Source organism: Amblyomma americanum, chromosome 6 (genome assembly GCF_052857255.1).
Source record: "Amblyomma americanum isolate KBUSLIRL-KWMA chromosome 6, ASM5285725v1, whole genome shotgun sequence".
NCBI lineage: Eukaryota > Metazoa > Arthropoda > Arachnida > Ixodida > Ixodidae > Amblyomma > Amblyomma americanum.
In genome coordinates this window covers 100,761,489-100,779,972 of record NC_135502.1, presented here as the reverse complement: position 1 = coordinate 100,779,972, position 18,484 = coordinate 100,761,489, and the positions used below count along the sequence as shown (strand labels likewise).

Sequence of the window (18,484 nt, the reverse complement as noted above, 5' to 3'; positions counted from 1 at the left end):
GCTGAAAGGCACTCCACGCGTTTGTTGACTGCTCCTATTTTCCTCATCGAGTTAAAAAAAAAGGCCGGAACCGGAACGTTCAATCCGATTTAAATTAGGGCACTCGGCCGCACAGTACAATAATTCGAAGTTCCATTCGGGCATTCTTTGAATAATTCGAAGAATGCCCGGAACGTGCTAAAAGACGAGTTGATTCCTCTTTAATGCACCTTTAAGAAAGTCAGTATTAAATGATACGAAGGAAAGCATAGTGGAATGTTTCTACTTTTTTCTTCTTTGAACTTGTGCTGATCAATGGCGAATTGACAGTATAAATAATTCTTGCATGGCTGCCAGATAATAGATTAGATAGTAGTAGAAAAAACAACCATATGCCACTTTTGGGATCCAATCTCACCACCTCCTAATTTCGATTCCTGTGCTCTACCAAATGGGCTACGTCAGCGGTTGTACAATCTTCTAGTTTCGAGGGTGTTTACTTTTTCATTTAACCTAGCCTTGAGAGAGAGAGAGAGAAACGTTTATTTAGGTGAATAATTCGCAGGAGCCGGTTGGTCGGGACACCTATAGCTGACTTGCGGACTAGCTGGATTATCGAGGCTTGCTGGACCAGGTTGCCGCTGGTGAGGGCCTTCTCTCACTGCTCGTGTGTCGGGAGTATAATTATTAATTTTTTCTCTGGATTCTCCTTGCACTCCCAAATCTATGGTAGAGCCTGGGGCTTGCTCTGCACCAAGGACAGTAACTGTGGTATTGTTTGGGTCTGATATTGTGTAATATGTGAAGACTTGGATATGTGTTTGTTTGTATTCTCCTCCAGTCAATGACATCTGAGGAGGACAGTTGACTATGTGGCGACGAGAAATGTCGTCTTTCTAGCCTAAGGTGTTCTAGCCTGTCACAATACGGTCCTATTAGAGGGGTGGGGTAGGAATGGGGGTCCGTCTGGTTTTTGAGAGCTCGGGCTGGATCATTTGCTACCTCGTTTCTGATTAGGCCTTTGTGACCAGGTTTCCATGTTATTCTGTGAGTTTGAGAGTGTACTTAATAGTGTGCTCACCCTTCGGCGAGGTCTTCCATCAGGGCAGTCCCTGCATGCTTGTTGGGAATCAGTCACGACGCGCGATGACTTGCCGTTTCGGTCTTGAGCTCTGATGGCGTTGGCTATGACCAGTGATTCCGCATCCGCAGGGTCCTTGGCATAAATTGAAGCTCTAATGATTGGCCTCTTCTCGTTGTCGACCGCAGCAATCGCGAACCTGCCTGACTCGGCACAGGCTTCGATGTCCACATATACTGCTTCAGCGTCTCTTCATAGTTCTGTTGCCACTGCTTCGACTCTGGCTCTCCTCCTTCCTTTCTGCCGCTCGTGGTGTGTGTGTCTTGGTATCTGGTTTACGTAGATCTTCTCTCTTGCAGCTGTAGGAATTTGGGACTTGCTCTCACTATATCGTAATGCGTGCCTTATACCCAGTCGCGTCAGAATATCCCTACCCACTTTTGCTGTGGTTAGGCGGTTTTTTCAACCTCCAGAATCGCCTCCCTGAGCTCCTCGCAGGTGTTGTGTACTTTGAGTACCAAAAAGCGTTCCGTTGATGTCGTTGGTGATATGTTTAGGGCAGTTTTATAGACTCCTCTTATGATGGTATCAATGGCCCTTCTATCAACGATTCTAATCTCTTGATATGGGAGCATGTAGATAATCCTGCTTGCGAGTAGGGCTTGGACTAGGCGGAGGGTGTCTTCCTCTCTCATCCCTTTCTGATGCCAGGTTACCCTTCTAATCATTCTTGATAACTGGTTGGCCGTGGCCTTTGGAGTTTTTATTGTATAATCTGCTCTCAGATTGCTTTGCAATCACATCCCCCAAACTCTGATCTCCTTTTTTCCTGAATTTTTTGGTTTCCTAAGTAGAGTTCAATCTCTCCCAGGAATTTGTAATTTTTCCTGTGTAACCTGATAAGTTCGGATTTCTCCGGAGAGCATTGAAGACTGCTCCCTTCGGCAAATTCTTCGACCTTACCTATAGCTGCTTGCAGAGCTCCTTCCTTCTGCGCCAAGGATCCTTGTGTAGCCCACATCGTGATGTCGTCGCTTAGAGATTGAACCCGATATCTTCTCAGGCTAAGAGATTTTTGACTAAGTTAAGCATTCTTATTTTGAACAGCATTAGAGAGACTACAGAGCTTTGCGGCGTGCCTTTGTTGGGCATGAATACCGTGGATGACCGGATCTCTCCAATTCCTACGGTGGCTGGGCGATCCGAGAGGAATGCCTTCACGTAGTTGAACATTTTCCCCCCGCTGTTGACGTTGTTTAATTCTTGTAATATGGTGTGGTGGCCAATATTGGCGAATGCTCCTTTCTAGTCTAGTGCGAGTCGGAGATTTTTGCCGTGTTTGGGGATGCTATTTATGTCTTGAGTGTTCACCATTGCAGCCTTCATCCGCTGCGGTGGACGTAGTATGTTCCGTACTACTGCGAATGTCACGTGGAACGCCATCTACCAGTGAGAGTGAGAACAGTGCGAGGGTGCTCTATACTACCTATGGCATCAAGACTGCCAGACATCAGGCCCTCGTTAAGGAATTGATCAGACATCGGTAGGGAGATGAGGGGCTCGTTTCGACATAAAAATATAGAAGCCACCAGCGCGTCAGTATCGATGGCAGATGCCGGGGCTAGCAAAAATGTTTTCCTTCCTTTTTACTATTATTTTAATAAACAAAACCACTACCACCACCACCAGCAGCCACCGAAGCCAAAGAAACCATAGGCGAATGTTTCTACTTTCTCTTCATATAACTGCGGTGCTAATCAGCAGACAATTAACAAAGTAATTATTTTCTGTCTGCGTTATAATTGCTTAGAAATTAAAACAGAGAGCAACAACATCCAGCTGGTGGGATGCGCTTGATTCGGCCGCGAATGGTGTGTTGAAACGATGTCGAAATACAAAAATACCGGAGTACTGTGATCTCAATTCACGTTACGCAACCACACTGGGATAAATGAATCTGGGGCCTTCCACCACTGCGCCTCTTGCCACCCATATCGTCAGGCATTATATGCTTAGACATTCAATGCGTTACACGACATGTGCCACACTACACTATATCATACCATCTTAGAAGTGCTTCCTGCTGGGCGAGCTGGTTCATGATCTTAAATTGACACCGAACAGCGTTAAAACAAGTTGCAAGTTTGAGCCAGTCCCGTCAACCTTGTCTCCTGTCAGTTCCTTGTGTGTTAGCGCCATTTGTTATCAATTTAATACCATACCATACCTTACAATACCATGCCATACGATACCATGTCATGTCATACCTAATCATAGAACTATAGTGCACAACGAGTATGTTCTAACCCCCGATTTTGCGGTTCTTTCATGAAACCCGCTTTTCTGGTGTGTCCAAGGTGACATTAGATCGACCACAATAAGCGAGTATGCGCGTTCCGTTAATGGGGCTGCTTTTCCATTCATACATAATGCACAAGATTATAATTCTTAATCCTGGCTGATGATAAGCGGTACACCAGGTATAGAGCCACCAATCAGGTACAATGACGCATACAGATACATTCATACGCCAGAAGATGACCAGGACAAAGCTGTTCTCTTTAAGAGAAGGTACACGTCTCCTGATTACCTAGTGCACTTTGCCCCCCCCCCCCCCCCCTCCCCCTCATATCTGAAGAAGATTAGGGGAACAGTTACTTGCAAAGATTACGGTTGGAACCGCCCTTACACCGTCGGAGACATGCTGGCAAGGCTGTCAAAAAGAAAGTGTACATAGCATTAGCCCAAAATGTTCAACGCTGGCCGCTGATGTGCACGTCCACTACTTCATTTGGACGTGTCTCGTAACAAATACTTAAAGAATAAGAAGACTACAAGAATTTGGCCTTACAGCTACTAGAGAGGAAGCCTTGTGGCTGACGGAGCTGATTGACAACACAAAGAGCCGCAAGCTGCTGATGTTTCTGCATAAAGATAGCCTTCACGACCTAGTTTAGCATTATGACAGCCCCGTCTTAAAGCGGGGATGCATGCGACGTTTCTTTCGACGAAGTTCGCGCGCAAAAAATGTCGAAGCTGCACTGTGCCCGGTTGGAGATACATGGAGCGAAGAAGCGGCCGGGTGTCCCTCGACGAAAAAGGAAATGTGACCAAGTTGCAAATACTCCTTAGCCAGAAGGTCTTTGAGATCAGTGGTGCTGACGCCTCTGTTAAAATTATTAGTGCTCATTTCAACACCAACGTACCAATTTTAGTACGCGTGCATCGGTATCTAAAAGCATTTGTGTGCTCGAATGTTTGAAGTCACGCACCACGGGATGCCCGCTCAGCCGCGGATACCCGAAGCGCCGTTTGCTTCAACATGAGTGAGCGATGAGGGGCTAGTTGGTAGGATATGATTACAAAAAGATACAAATACTCAGGGAACAGGACCCAGAAGAGCTGGTCCTGTCCACTTCTCTTCTGTGTCCGGTTCACCCCCCCCCCCCCCCGTTTCCCTTGCGTAGTTTTAAATTTTTCGTAATTCTTCAACATCTTTCGCTCCAGCGAAGAAACACAGTCACTTTGATCCTAGCTTAGATAACGTTCTCTCAAAAAAGCGATTCCATGCTGGACAAAGCGTTTATTTCCACGATAGTCACTATTAATTGCACATATCAGCGTGTAGCTCGGCGGCAATGGCCACCATGTTGGCGACGGCAGGCGCAAGCAGTCATACAGGAAGAGCGGGCTTTCTGCGCTGCTATTGGCTTGCGTCAGCTGCTGCTTCCGCTCTCATCCGACGCAGCGCGTTAATATATAGAGCGTACAAATCTGCGCCTGCGATCTTGCGACGCCAGGCGTCGAGTATGCGCCGTCGAGCGAAGGTCGCCTACCTGCCGCCGTAAAAACGGTGCTGCCAGACACCTTTTGCCCATGGCAAGCCGCCGGCATAAATAAACTGTCACTAGCGATTGAGCGAAGAGACCAGCCCTCACTGCGTGTCCTAGCAGCTGCGTACATGACGCGTCAGATTAATACGGCGAACAATCCGAAGTTCTACAGACTCTTCGCGGTTCCTGCCGTTCCGAATGCGCAAAAAAAAAAAGTAGCTGTCGTGGTAGCGCTCACAGTCAACGTTGTTGGGGTAAACTGCGCCTACTGTTACCTTAGGCGATGTTACCAATTTCGGTTAGGTAAAATTTTTCACGTAATATTAGTCAATGCAGGCCTCAAGCACTGTTACCAGTTTCTGGACGCGGAACACCACCTGTTCTAACATTTAAACAAGGTTCTAAAATAATGTTACAAAGGATCATGGGGTCACATATTTCGACTACACAGAATGAATTATATTACGGCCGGTGACCCTATCTGTCTTGATGACCGTGTCAAAAGACGTGCTGCGGTGCTAACACTTTGAGAATTATTCCTTACAGCCTTCTCGGAGCAACGCAAAATAACACTATAGTGTTGGGGCTCTAAATGTGGCAAAATTGCTTTGAAAAAATACAGCATTGCTAGCAGTATTAAGCTCTCAGAAAAAAGCTCAAGCTCGTTATGTGCACAGAAGAAAATAACATGTAAAATAGGTTAAGTAGACAGAAAGAAAGTGACATTTATAACGGCCACGTCAGCTGGAATTCGAGAGACCTGGTGTGGCGGCGGAAATGCAAGCAGTTCTCCGAGGCCGTCACGGCGTAGTTGCACTGGTCAAGCTTAGTGCTAGCTGATTATACGTTGAGGCCGCTACCGTATCCTTCTCCTCATAAAAGCAGTGGTTGCCTGAGCAAGCCCCACCCTGAGGCAGTGTACGACATCAAGTCGTGAGCAGCAGTGCGAGCACGCGCGATCTCTCTTTAACGCTTTTTTTTCCCTGTTATAACCTGTACATATGTGTCTTCTCGGAGCCATCGTTAGTGTGTTATCAACGAGCCAAGGCTATAAAGACTGCCAGTCGCGGTCCTCTGGTACCTGCTATTTATATGGCGGATTGCCTGAGACATGCAGACATCCGAAAGGCAGAAAGGCTCTTACATTGGAACGTTACACTTGAAGTTGTTCATTTATATCCCATATCTGGGTAGGTCCGGGCAAAAAGTGATCAGATATCACTTGAGGGACCCCCGAATCCTCTTTACGTTGCTTACAGCAGGAAAATGACAAACAACTCATTGGAAATATCAAAACGATCGGCTTACACACGGCACAACACTTTTTACACACCTATAGTATAAAAATACATATTATTAAGATATAATTTTAAAAAAAGTGGAAGAAAATCCCAGAGAAGTTCGAGTATTTCATAACGTTTCTATATTAAGTTCAATTTTCCGAAAGCGTGTTTGCCACCGACACTAGCTAATCGGGGAGGGATGTGTTGTTCATATATAACTGAATTTTCTCGATCCTTTGTGGTTGGGGACGCTCAGTGTTCCTTACCAATATAAACTTTCTGATTTTTCTTCTATAGAATAATGTTGTGAGTACCAGTTATATATATTTTTATTATGGCGTTTCTTTATTCGTTCTAATCGCTTTTTTTTGACGATGCATTGAAATGTTCATAGGGTTTAATGTTCAAAAGCAACCGGGGCTCTGAGGTACGCCGTATTGGAGGGCTCCGGATAATTGCGACCACATGGTGTTTTTAACGTGCACTGACATCGCGCAGCATACGGGCCTCTAGCATTTTGCCTCCGTTTAAATGCGACCGCAGCGGCGGCGATAGAACACGCGTCTTTCGGCTGAGTAGCCGAACGCCATTACTGAGTCACCACGGCGGCTAAAGCCGACTATGGTATACTAGCAACAGGGCAAAACTACAGCGATTGCTAATCTTTACATTATTTAACCACAAAGAAGAGCAATTTATTGTAGTCCTCTGGTGGAACACTCATATCGCGATAACAATTACCTGAATCATTTGCCCCGGGAAAGAAACGTGGAGGTATTAGGAGAATATTTTGTTCAGCACCAGAAACTTTATTCCAATTCACGCACTCTGTACTTCTACGTCTTTTGGTCAGGACTGTCTGAAGGCAAGGACACTGGTACTCAATCGTAATTGAACGCTGCGGCGGAAAATTTGGGCAGCCAAAGATGGGCACGTCCGATGTTTGCACAACACTCGAAACCTGGTCATGCACACCCCATCTCAGCTGCCCGCTATATTTGCTATGCACAGCCAATGTAGCACTAAACAAGAGCAACTACAAAGTCTGCAGAGCTTTTCTGGTAGCTTTATTAGAATACATTTAACAGCCAGTTACAAGAACGTCACCTCCTTCTCAATTTAGGCGTCAGTGGCAAAATCTTCTGTATAACTTCTGATGTATCCGTAGGCGCTGTTCTCTTTGTACTCTTCCTGGAGCTCCTCCAGTTCGCCCCAGAAGCCCTCAAAATCTGGAGAAGGCGCCTGGCCACCATATTCATCGGAGAGAATACTTGGTGAAATCTCCTTGTGAAGGTCCTCGAATTTTTCTCCATAAAGGCGAAACTGCACACAAGGTCCCGATATGTGCGAACGAGAGTGAGGGAAAGTAAACACACCAAAATCGCTTTGAAACGAAGCTTTCAGAAATAAGTAGCTTCAACTTCAGAAGGGTACTTTCTGCAGATAGAGCGCTGACGACTGGCTCGCTAAAAACTACTGTTCCCCATTCCAGTCCATCTATCCTGATTTTTTGTAGACAGAGAGCGTCGTTGCTGAAAATAACGGCAGCTCGAACCCTGTTTCTAAAATTCAAGTTAACAGACGCGTCGTGACCGCTGCAGAAACGTACTTCCGGCTTCAGAAATAATATGACAATGTAGTTACCGCAGCAAGTTGAAGCAGATGAACGGCGTGCAATCAGGAGATATAGTTGAAAATTTATCTGTAAAGAGAGCATGACTGGCGCTGCATACCTTTTGAAAGCTCTTGAGACATTTCCAGCGGCTGGAGATTTTTTACACTAAAACTCGTCAGACACATTCAAACCTGCTACCAGCTCGCAATGAGTATCTGCATTTGTCGCAAAATATAGTTACTGATAAGATGTGCCCACAAACCGTGCTTCTTAGCCGTAAATATATAGAATTGAATAAAATCATTAGGCACTATCAGTGCGCTTTCGAAATGTGGTGGGGAGGGGGTGAGTTGCTGGAGTTCGAATTGACTTTTGGTATAAAAAATCACCACGTACACCGCACAGTACACTGTCCCTGATTATCAGAGCATTGTTCGGTGCGCTTATTTGTTCGCGTGGAATTTGCAGATTCCGATAGGTCCGCAGCTGTACGACAAACCTTAATTAAAGCCAAGTTAAGTTACTTGCGCGCAATAATAGCAAATCACATATAAGTGCTTCTTACCCTTTGTATAAGCTTCGTCTTGAGAAAAGGCTTAATGAGTGTGAAGAACATGTCGAATGCTAAGCCTTGTCTCACGGTGTGCACTGCTTCCAGACGCATGGGCATGCAGTCCTGGAAAACGTCACGAACGGCACGCTCTTCTGGTTAGCTGGCAGATGTGAGACAGAATCGCAACGATAATATTATGAGCAGAAATTGATTTCAGCACTTTGAAAATAAAGTGAGCATGTGAAAGCTTGGCTTTAGCGCTTTGTTGGAACATGTCTTACGGATTAATTTCACTTGAAAACCTTCAAGCCGATCTAGCCATCATTTTACACGCCCGCAGCACGCTGTTTGCGGGCGTTAGTTCCTGTAACTGGGATGCGCGCAGCAGAATATTCAATAACAAGCACATTCCAAAGATTTTTCGGCCATTTACAGGCTGTAGCACGTGACAGCCATGCTCCATGGCTCACCTTTATCCACCCCTAAGATGAAGTAGGCCTCATGTATTACGGCTTTTTGGCAGCTAGTGACATAAGATAAGGAAACATAATCACAGGAGGAAAGCGTTGACGTCATCACGAATAAAAACTCCCGCACATATAAAACACTGGAGGGTTTAAGCGACCTTGCCTGAAACAACGCATGATTATTGCAATAAAGCATTGCTGCATTTGTCTGCCAATGATGCTGGATTGAAGACATAATTTTCAAACGAAATCAACTGATCAGCATTCAAAATTTCAGGACCTGCGGAACATTACTGACGCGTCACTCATTCTCAAGTGATCGCCTAGAAGTAGAGCGACCGCTGGCCATACCACAGAGAGCACGAATGTTGCAACTGACGTTCACCAGTGGGCTGCTATGCCGTGAAACAAAACGACGTCGTTATATTGTAGTTTCGACTGTGTCTGGAGAAGCCCGGTTTATAAACTTCGAACCATTATGTCACTCTGTAAAGGTTATTGTATGAGTGTGCACGTGGCGTTTTACAAGCGAAGTAGCCTTTCAAAAATACGTGATCAATGACGTTGAGGATACATTTGTTTCACGTTTCTTAAGGCGCGTTAGAGTAACTGCCTTATTTGAAATTAAGTGCTGTCATTACTGACTCTCTGCGGTTCCTTGTAGCCCGTTTGAGCGCTTAGAAAGAATGCTTTTTTATAAGTGTTTAAAGTTCTCTCTTTCTCTAGACGTAGCAAATAGTGCAACAAGACACGGTCAATAGAGATGGACACACGTTAGACTCCAGCTTGTAAGTGCGAGAGTTTGGTAGCAAACAGCAGAGTATTAGTTATTCTTTATGCTCTGTGTTTTTTTTTTCATCTGGCTTTAAACATCTTTTTAGGCCTTCATTATTTTTTCTCGTCACTGCTACCTTTAGGCCTTCTCCTTTGTGCCTCGTGAAATTGTTTTGGTTGTTCCTACTTTTAAATGCACTTTTTACACCTTTTGTTCATGAGAACTGGTAAAACGTTGCAATGTCTTGTCGATGCCTGTTTTTAACATGGCTTTTTTTTTGCACCATGTCGTTAGCTTTGCGAGAACATGTTTCAGCGAGCCTTTTTTAGTTGCTGTATAATTTTCACCGCCTCTAGCTTCTTATGCGTGCTATTCCAATGCCTGTGTTCTTAGCCCTGTCGCATCAGAATTTTATCGTTTTATAACCTGTTGGTTCTCTCGCGGTTCTCTTCTTGTTTTGCTTTTTTCACAATCTCATATCTTCACGCCATCCTTCATGTCGTGCGTTGCCGTATTTATGTTGTGGCTTTTATCAGTTCATTTGCCTCGTGTTTTATTAATGTTATTATTATTTTGTGTCCTTTTTCCTAATCATCACTGGACGCTACAGGACCTTACAGGTGGCCCCAAATAGAAAAAAAAACAAGCACACGAACGAAAAATCAGTGTAACTATTCCCATCCCTTAGTAAAAATAGGTTGCAAGTCTGAGGTATGCCCTGTCATATCTCTTCCGTCCGTGTCCTTTTGCACTAGTTAAAATCCCTGCATTAAACACCCAACAAGCCCAATCAAGGGATTTGCTTCGTTCTTGCTTTCGCTGTAAGAGGCAAAGAAATCTGCTTTCCTTTTTTTGCAGTCCTGTTTTTTGGCACATGATCCGTAGACATGCGCGGGGCTTCAGCAGGAAGCAGTGACACTGCCGTTGCGGATTCATTGAAATGCGTTCTTTAACACTTGTCCTTTAACAACGAACTAAGGAATTCTACATCTGGTGTAGTGTTTCAAGGCAGTTAAACTTTCTTCAATTTTTTAATGTAAAAATGAGCAAACCAGCAGCCGAAAAAATTTCGACGTTTTATGATCAAATACGAGATGGAATTAAAGCGGTTCGATTTGTTGAAGTGGAAAAAAATCCCAGTAAATAGAAGGCTTTCATCTTACTATATGACTTCATTATTGAAAAGAAAGGGCTAAAGATTTTGGCGCGCAATCGGCTTCGATTGCTCTTATAAAAACAAATTCGGTCAAGTGTTCTCGGCTTGAACGCGCAAGGCCTGTTTAAGCTAACCTTTGTCGAAACTGGAGTAGCTCACTGCTGTAACTTGTCATCTTAACTTCTGATTTGATCAGCACCAAGTGAAGCAAAAGCAGGCAAATTAAATGCACCTGCAAGTATTCGACGCCTCGCCTCAGGAGCCCCATGTTGAATGCGAGTAGCTTTTCAGGTGTGAAGCCAGCGTAGTCGAAGAGGATCACCATGCCTAGTGTCTGCGTCACCGGGTTCTTGGCCAGAGATTCCAAGCACAACATAAGGGCGCGGTGCATGTCGACATGTGAAGTCTCATCGAGAATCCAGGATCCTGGGGAAATTTGGTTAGGTTAGGCTAGGACAACGTTCATGCCGCGCAAGCTGCAAGGCATACCGTGTGTTTCATTAGACATGCTGTTAGAGCAAGTGTGTCAAACCTATTGAGGAGAATCGGTTCACCAAGAAATCAAATTGTACTATTCACCATTTTTGGAGATTTTTCTTGCAACATGCCGCAGCAAGAGCAAGACACAAAAAGTGGCTCAGCTAAAATCAAGAACTCGGAACCAACATAAAGCTTTTATTTTTAAGGAGTCTAAGAATACGTGCCTGTTTGAAAGATGATCTTTTTTTAAAAAAAAGCGCTGTTTTTAGGCGCCCTTTCGAGCACTTCTCGTCGTAGTGAGCGTAAGACGTCACCTGCCAGCCGTGGCAGGTGGTAGCAGAACGAAACGTCACCTGTCACGGCGAGTGCGACAGGTGGCTTAGGATATTGGAAAGCTAAAATACTTGAAGAGCTGCGCTCGAATTTCGCATTACCGACAATCGTATTCGCCTATCAATTTTTTTTTCGCCAATATTCAAGATGGCATATTCGCCTGATGGATAGAGCGCCGAGTCGAAATGCTGACAGTTATATGCCCACATTTGGACGAACGCTTACTTCGCTTGCTTCGATTCACTTTCACAATATTCGGTTGAAGGGTATCACGAAACTCGCAATTCCACAAGGTGCCGTGAAAGTAAGTTAACGGTCGAGACGAAACAGCGGGAATCTCGAATTTTCGCTCATCAAACTAGTTCAGAATTCGACCTGGCAGAAACTAAAGGCAGCAAGTGGGCTCGAGCAGAAAATCTAATGTGGAGAATAGGTAGCCAATGCCTCTTAACATATTGGATTCCAACAAGACCAAAACATAACAGTAGCGGACAAAGTCCATAGAGAAAATGAGGCTAGGGAATTTGCCGGATTTGGTTGACCGCGGATGGTCGTAGTACAGCGATAACAGATTATTGGGATACGCCTCTGTCCTCCTGTATAATTGACCTCTCTGTTAATTTTGTGTATGCCGAACATAGCGGAGAGCGAGGAGGATTGTTTTCGTGAGTTTAAACAAAAGGGTGCACTTCCGGAAGCATACATATGGTCTTCTACACCAAAATGAAGGAAAACAAATCTTTCTGCTTTCGGGAATCAAGGAAATGTTCTGATGAAAGAGCAAGGAACATCTTGCCGCATAAGAACAGGTAAGTGAAATGGCCAACATTTGCCAATTTATTACGTAGGCGACCTACCTGTTTCGATACGAATTGAATTGCAATTCGAATGACAGACAAAGCTCCGACCTGGTTAAGAAACAGTCATCGGACAACCACGCTGGCGTGGAATGTTAGCTGGTCTGCTGCAACTTGCTGGGAAGAAATATCTTTAGTTATTGATGCACCCACCCGGCTTGAAGAGAAGTATGGGGCGTCCGTGAACGTCTGTCTCGGGCATCACCATCATGAGCTTGCGCGTGGCCGGCGACACCTTTGAAGGCTGGAAGTCACGGAACACCGGCCCGCTTGTGTTACGGATCCTGTAGTAGTTTCGGATGGTGTGCAAAGCGGCCCCCAGGTTGTACTTCCGCACACGCAAGAAGCGCAGAAGGAACTGGTCGTCATTCCTCGCATTTAGGTCCTCCTCCTCTGTGGAAGATTGCGCGGAACACAGCCTCCGGTATCAGCGTGTCGCTTGTCCCATTATACCCTTTATAAGGTCCATTTTATTCTCGCGCTCTCGCTCGGCCTACGGTGCGGGCCGTCCATATAGTTCGTGGAATGCGTGGATCCTGATAAGTGGGCCTCGAGGCCCTTTGTATATAGTGGCGAGACTTATAAACCTATATAAACCTCTATATAGTGGCGAGACCTATAAACCTCACCACTTATAGTGGCACTTAATTAAAGAAAATTATTTCACCACTTACCAACAGAACTGACATGTATCCACTGTCAGGAACAGACAAGTTTAGCATGGACGCTGTCCTGGATCATGTGGTTTTGTAGAGCCAGAGGGCAACTTTGGTGGCGAAACATGCTGCGTTTATGGCCGCCATGGTCATTGGTATGAAACACGGTACAAAACGACATTAAATAATATGGCGATAAGAGGGAGGCAGAGACAGCTGAGCGGACGAAATTAGGAAGCTTGCAGGGATAAGGTGCTGCGGATGGCACACGACATGGGTAAATGGAGGAATGTGTGAAAGGCATTTGTTTTCCACTGTGCTTAGTTAGGCTGATGGCGATGATGTTCAAAAATAAAACAAAATCATATGTAATGTTACATTCTGTTAGCTTGGACAGTGCATAGGCGCTCAGCAACTCAATAGATCACTTAAATATAGGATGCCAGAAAGCTGTTTGTTCTCGCCCAATGCACCTGAGCGTCGCTTACGCGCTTACCATGTAATTTTTAAGTCGATATTTTTAGCGACAGAGTAATTGACCGTTCCCTAAACACCCTTATCTAACATCGTTCCTGTTTTGAGTTATTAATTCGGACTCGGGCTGCTATCTGCTAGCTGCCCGGGTTAGCTTAGTAAAGTGGGCGCACCCAGGTCTCATAGAACCTTCAGTTCCGAAGCTTACTGTAAATATACTCCTCCTAGAGGGCCTCCACTTAAACCATTGAAGTAAGTGTACTTAATCAATGAAAACAAACGAATCTCCCGTTTGCGCTATCATATTTACTAACATCGGGAGGCTAAAGAAATATCGTGCAAGAAATCAGCAATGTATTGATTTGTGAACAAATATGATAGTCAGTAAAAATTCATCGGCACAAAGGCACAACGGTAGCAGTCTTGTTAGACGAGTCAAGTGCTTCTAGTTTTTGTATTTTCAGACAAACTTAGTCATTTCCCAAACATTCCATGAAAAAAATTCGTAAAAGAAAAAAATCTAACCGTAAAAGAACTTTGTGCACGTTCATAAAAATCGTATATTTGGGAAAAATTTCTACCTGAAAACACTAGCCGAAGTAACTGCTTTGGAAGAGGTAAGTATTTCCGACCTCGAGACATGTTTTTCGGGCAGTTTTTTTTTTGCTCCCTACTTTAAAATCCAAGAAGTTTAGTTTTCTTGTTGAATGAAAAACCTGGGGCTACTAAGCACAAAAATGAATTACATATCAGTTTTGGCATTACGATAATCGACTGAGCAAATGCGGGGTAGTGTAGGTGGACGCGATATGTGTACGAGGTTTCATAAGAACCTTTATGGCTCTATTTTATGCAAAACTCAAAAACGAAGTTGTAGTTTTCTTTTAAAAACAATCTTCTTCAGGACGCATAACCTCTTGATTGTCCACTGAAGTTAGAATCACAAGTGAAAATAAATTTTGTCCTTAAGAGATCAAGAAAGCACGCCTTAATGAGAAAAAGTCCGGAAGATTTTGAGTGCAAATCTATGCATTACTTTTCGCAGCCGGCGCCTCTACAAGATAGTTCTTCTTAACCACTTCCAACGTTGGTTAATTTTTCTTTTGCCAATATCTACCTCATTCTTGAAAATAACTTTAGTGCTTTATTTAGAAGATTTCATCTAGCATGATATATTCATGGCAATTTCAAAAATTAGGCCTAATGGGCATGCTCCTTAATTGAAAGCGGGAATAACTTAACCCACTTTTCATCGAACTGGTTACTTCTACTTTAACACGCATAGCCGTCTTAGAAGACGCTTGCACCATTGTCCCTGGTTTCTCTCTAGGCTCTTGTGTGTCATTTGGCATGAAGCAATTAAGCATCGAATGTCTTTTCAGACTTTCAGCCGGGTAAAAATGGATACATGAACAGCCTTCAGAGCTTTTGTGAGAAAAATTTCTTAATGTGCGCATAAATAATATCGGTTGCAGTTAAAGGTAGCCTCAGAAATCGAAATATAAAGGGAACCTCAGCTGCTTTTTTGCCCCTTGTGTCGACGAAACAAAGCACCGCACAGTTCTAAAAATCTTCTATTCCAGCTTACGACGAGGAGTGAAAAACAATGTTTGCACCTTTCTATTTTAACCTGCTCTCTTTAACAGGATAACCAATTAATATAAGCGTTTCAACAACTTTAGTACGGTGCACAAACGTTAAACGATTGTGAGCGTTACTTCATATTACTTTCAAATTCCATGCCACATACGAATCTCGCTCATGTATAATCGCGATAGAGACAATACGAACAACGAGGCGCCTGTGCGCTCCGTTGTCCTAGAATGTATGATAGTGCCTGTTTGCTATCACCGAGGTAAAAGCGCGAAGAAAGAAAAAGCGAACAGCGGGGCGCGTGGCCTTCACTGTGTTCGCAATTAACTTCATCGCCACTCTGCACTGCCTTAAAGGAGCGTAATACGTGTGAAACACATTGTTGTTATAACGGAAACCCTGAGACCAATGTTGCATGCATTTATTTCAGTGGCATTTTACATCAAATAACAGTTGTCGCAATGTTAGGAATGTTAACATCGCAATTCGGTTATGAAGCCTGCTACTTAGACGGCTGTAAGATATCTAAAAAGATAAAAAAAATCATACGACATCGGAAAGTTTGTCTGCTGCTCTTACTTTGCATTTGCAATCATTGTCATGCCCGCGCTTACGGGCACCAAAAATTGGGATAAACAGGATAAACGCGATAAACTAAATAACCAGAAACAATTGGTATTTTTACGAAGTTAAACCGCGTGGACATGCAAAAACATGTATTTAGCATGGTTAGTTCAAGGTTTTGCTTTGCTAGGTCGTCAGCGCATCTGCCAACGATGTGAGACTCAAGTTAAGCTCTGATAGAGGTTAATGCGATCTTATCTGTTCGCGCCGCAGATGAAAGACCATGATGGGGAATGCACACCTCGAGAGTGTGTCGCAGTTCAACACTTGGCGTGACCGTCTACGGCGATAGCCTGGTGATCTCGCCCAGCGGCTTCTGAAGCTGTTCTGTTCTTGCCGCAGCGGGTTCGACTTTCGCACTAATATAGCAGCTTTTTGCAAAATGCTCCCGTTATTAACTCTCCGAATCGCAATGCACCATGGTATGCAATAGCTTAGCAAAAGCTTTTCGACGTGCTCGACAACAGAAGGAAGATCAAACGCAGAACTCACCTGACAATAGATCCTTAAGTTTGGCCAGCATTTCATGCCTTCTTGTGGGTGTCCCGCCGAGCTCTTCTTCGGCTATCCGCTGCAACTTGAAAGAAAGCGCTCCTTCCGATGTGTCTTGCACGTCATCCACACATTTCTTCGTGTAGACGCCCGACATTGCGGCGGCACGGTCCAGTTTACCGCTGTCAATAGGGCAGACAGCCTTCACAGCTCTGCCGCAATTCAAGCTATGTAATATCCGAAGGTAGGCGACTGTTTACAAAAGAAGGAAGACACGCGTTAGCACGCGCGTGATGACGAATGCAGGAGACCTCGCCGCCAGCGAATGCGGCAAACAGGTCGCAAGGCCAGCGCCAACGAACCGCAACACTGCAAACTCTCCCCAGCGGCCGAGGTCGTCGATTTCACGAGGGTGTGGAAATGATTCTGAACGAGGCCACAACCTGCGGCAGTCGTTCAGAAAAATGATGGCGCACGTGGTGTAGCAGTCGTTTTAAAGGAAGGGCTTTGAAGCGGATGCACGGCTGATTAAGGAATGGCAAAAAAAAAGAAAGACAAAGAATACTCCGATGCAGGCGGCTATCTGAGCGGCAAGAGTTAGATGCGTTGCAATAGTTTCCGCCGCGTAGTATGGCAACTCTTTGTTGCTGTCGCTATTGAGCATAGGGCGCGCTACGTGGAGGTGGGTGACTGCCAAGACTTCGCTTCTGAAGCGAACAGAAATGGCATCCGGGGGTTTTTGTACGTGCCTGTAATGAAAGGACAGGTTTAGCATCCGGTTTAAAGGAAAAGTCTAGTGACGTTCATAAACTGATTTGTCTTACTGCGAATCAAACTTACCATGCCCAAATAAACGAACAACAACCTGTGGCGCTCAGAAACGCAACATTACAGTTTTTACACACACACACACACACACACACACACACACACACACACACACACACACACACACACACACACACACACACACACACACACACACACACACACACACACACACACACACACACACACACACACACACACACACACACACACACACACACACACACACACACACACACACACACACACACACACACACACACACACACACACACACACACACACACACACACACACACACACACACACACACACACACACACACACACACACACACACACACACACACACACACACACACACACACACACACACACACACACACACACACACACACACACACACACACACACACACACACACACACACACACACACACACACACACACACACACACACACACACACACACACACACACACACACACGCGCACGCGCACGCACACGCACATATATATATATATATATATATATATATATATATATATATATATATATATATATATATATATATATATATATATATCAGACAACGTAAAGGCAATGAGCGACTCGTTTTGACTCGTTGTGTTTAGGTTTTAAGCAGAAGGTCTAGCTTTTTTTACCTGAGGTTTTTTTATACACAGTAAAAACAAACTAAAGGGGGACAATACAAGCAAAGCCAGACAGAAACAAGAAACACGAAAACAGCACTGTTTGTCTTCGCATCATTAAGGGTTTATTGTTTTCTTCCTCTAACACTGAACCGTCTCCAACTTCCCACGAAGACATCTTGTAAAGTACAAAAGCAGAATAAATAATGTCCACAATTGTTAGAGTGCGAAACAGCCAGATTAGTGTGTTTTCCCTTCTTACCCTGAACTCTCGGCAACGTTTTCCTGGATGGCTGGCACGCCAAGCGCATTACGAAGCTTCATACCTGAGTTGTAAGCGCTAAAGGAAACGGCGGTAGTCTGAGTCTAAGGTTACGTGCGCAGGTATCTACTGCATGAAAACCTGCCGCAATTGTTTTTCTTGAATTTTCTAATAAAAAGTGAATGTAAACATACAAAAAAAGGCTCTCTGGGAAGATAAAAGAACTTTATGACTTATGACTTCTGGGGTTTTAACGTCCCAAAGCGAAGATTCTCTTGTTCTCCTGTTGTGTTTGCAAAGAGGGGTTTAAAGTTAGTTTGCATTATTTTAAAAGCCTTTCATACTTTTTTCGTGCAAAAATTTCACGCGCCCCCTCTTTCGGGGGTCTCTGCTTTTTTGCAGTACAACTTTTCGCTAGGTTAGTTGGTGACACAACTTGATTAAAAAGGCAGCCCAAAAAAGGCGACCACAGGAGGCAGACAGTACAAGCA

The 18,484-nt window shown here is 44.4% G+C and overlaps 1 protein-coding gene across 1 annotated transcript; it reads right to left on the bottom strand.

Moving 5' to 3' along the window:
• Positions 1-7,232: 7,232 nt before the first annotated feature.
• LOC144093937 (alpha-tocopherol transfer protein-like) lies at positions 7,233-16,551 on the bottom strand. The gene is made up of 5 exons (XM_077627698.1): positions 16,252-16,551; positions 12,566-12,805; positions 10,975-11,168; positions 8,357-8,467; positions 7,233-7,499 (listed from the first exon to the last, which is right to left on the bottom strand). Exons 1-5 carry the CDS (start codon positions 16,406-16,408, stop codon positions 7,296-7,298), a joined length of 906 nt encoding a protein of 301 aa, XP_077483824.1. The 5' UTR covers positions 16,409-16,551; the 3' UTR covers positions 7,233-7,295.
• Positions 16,552-18,484: the final 1,933 nt, after the last annotated feature.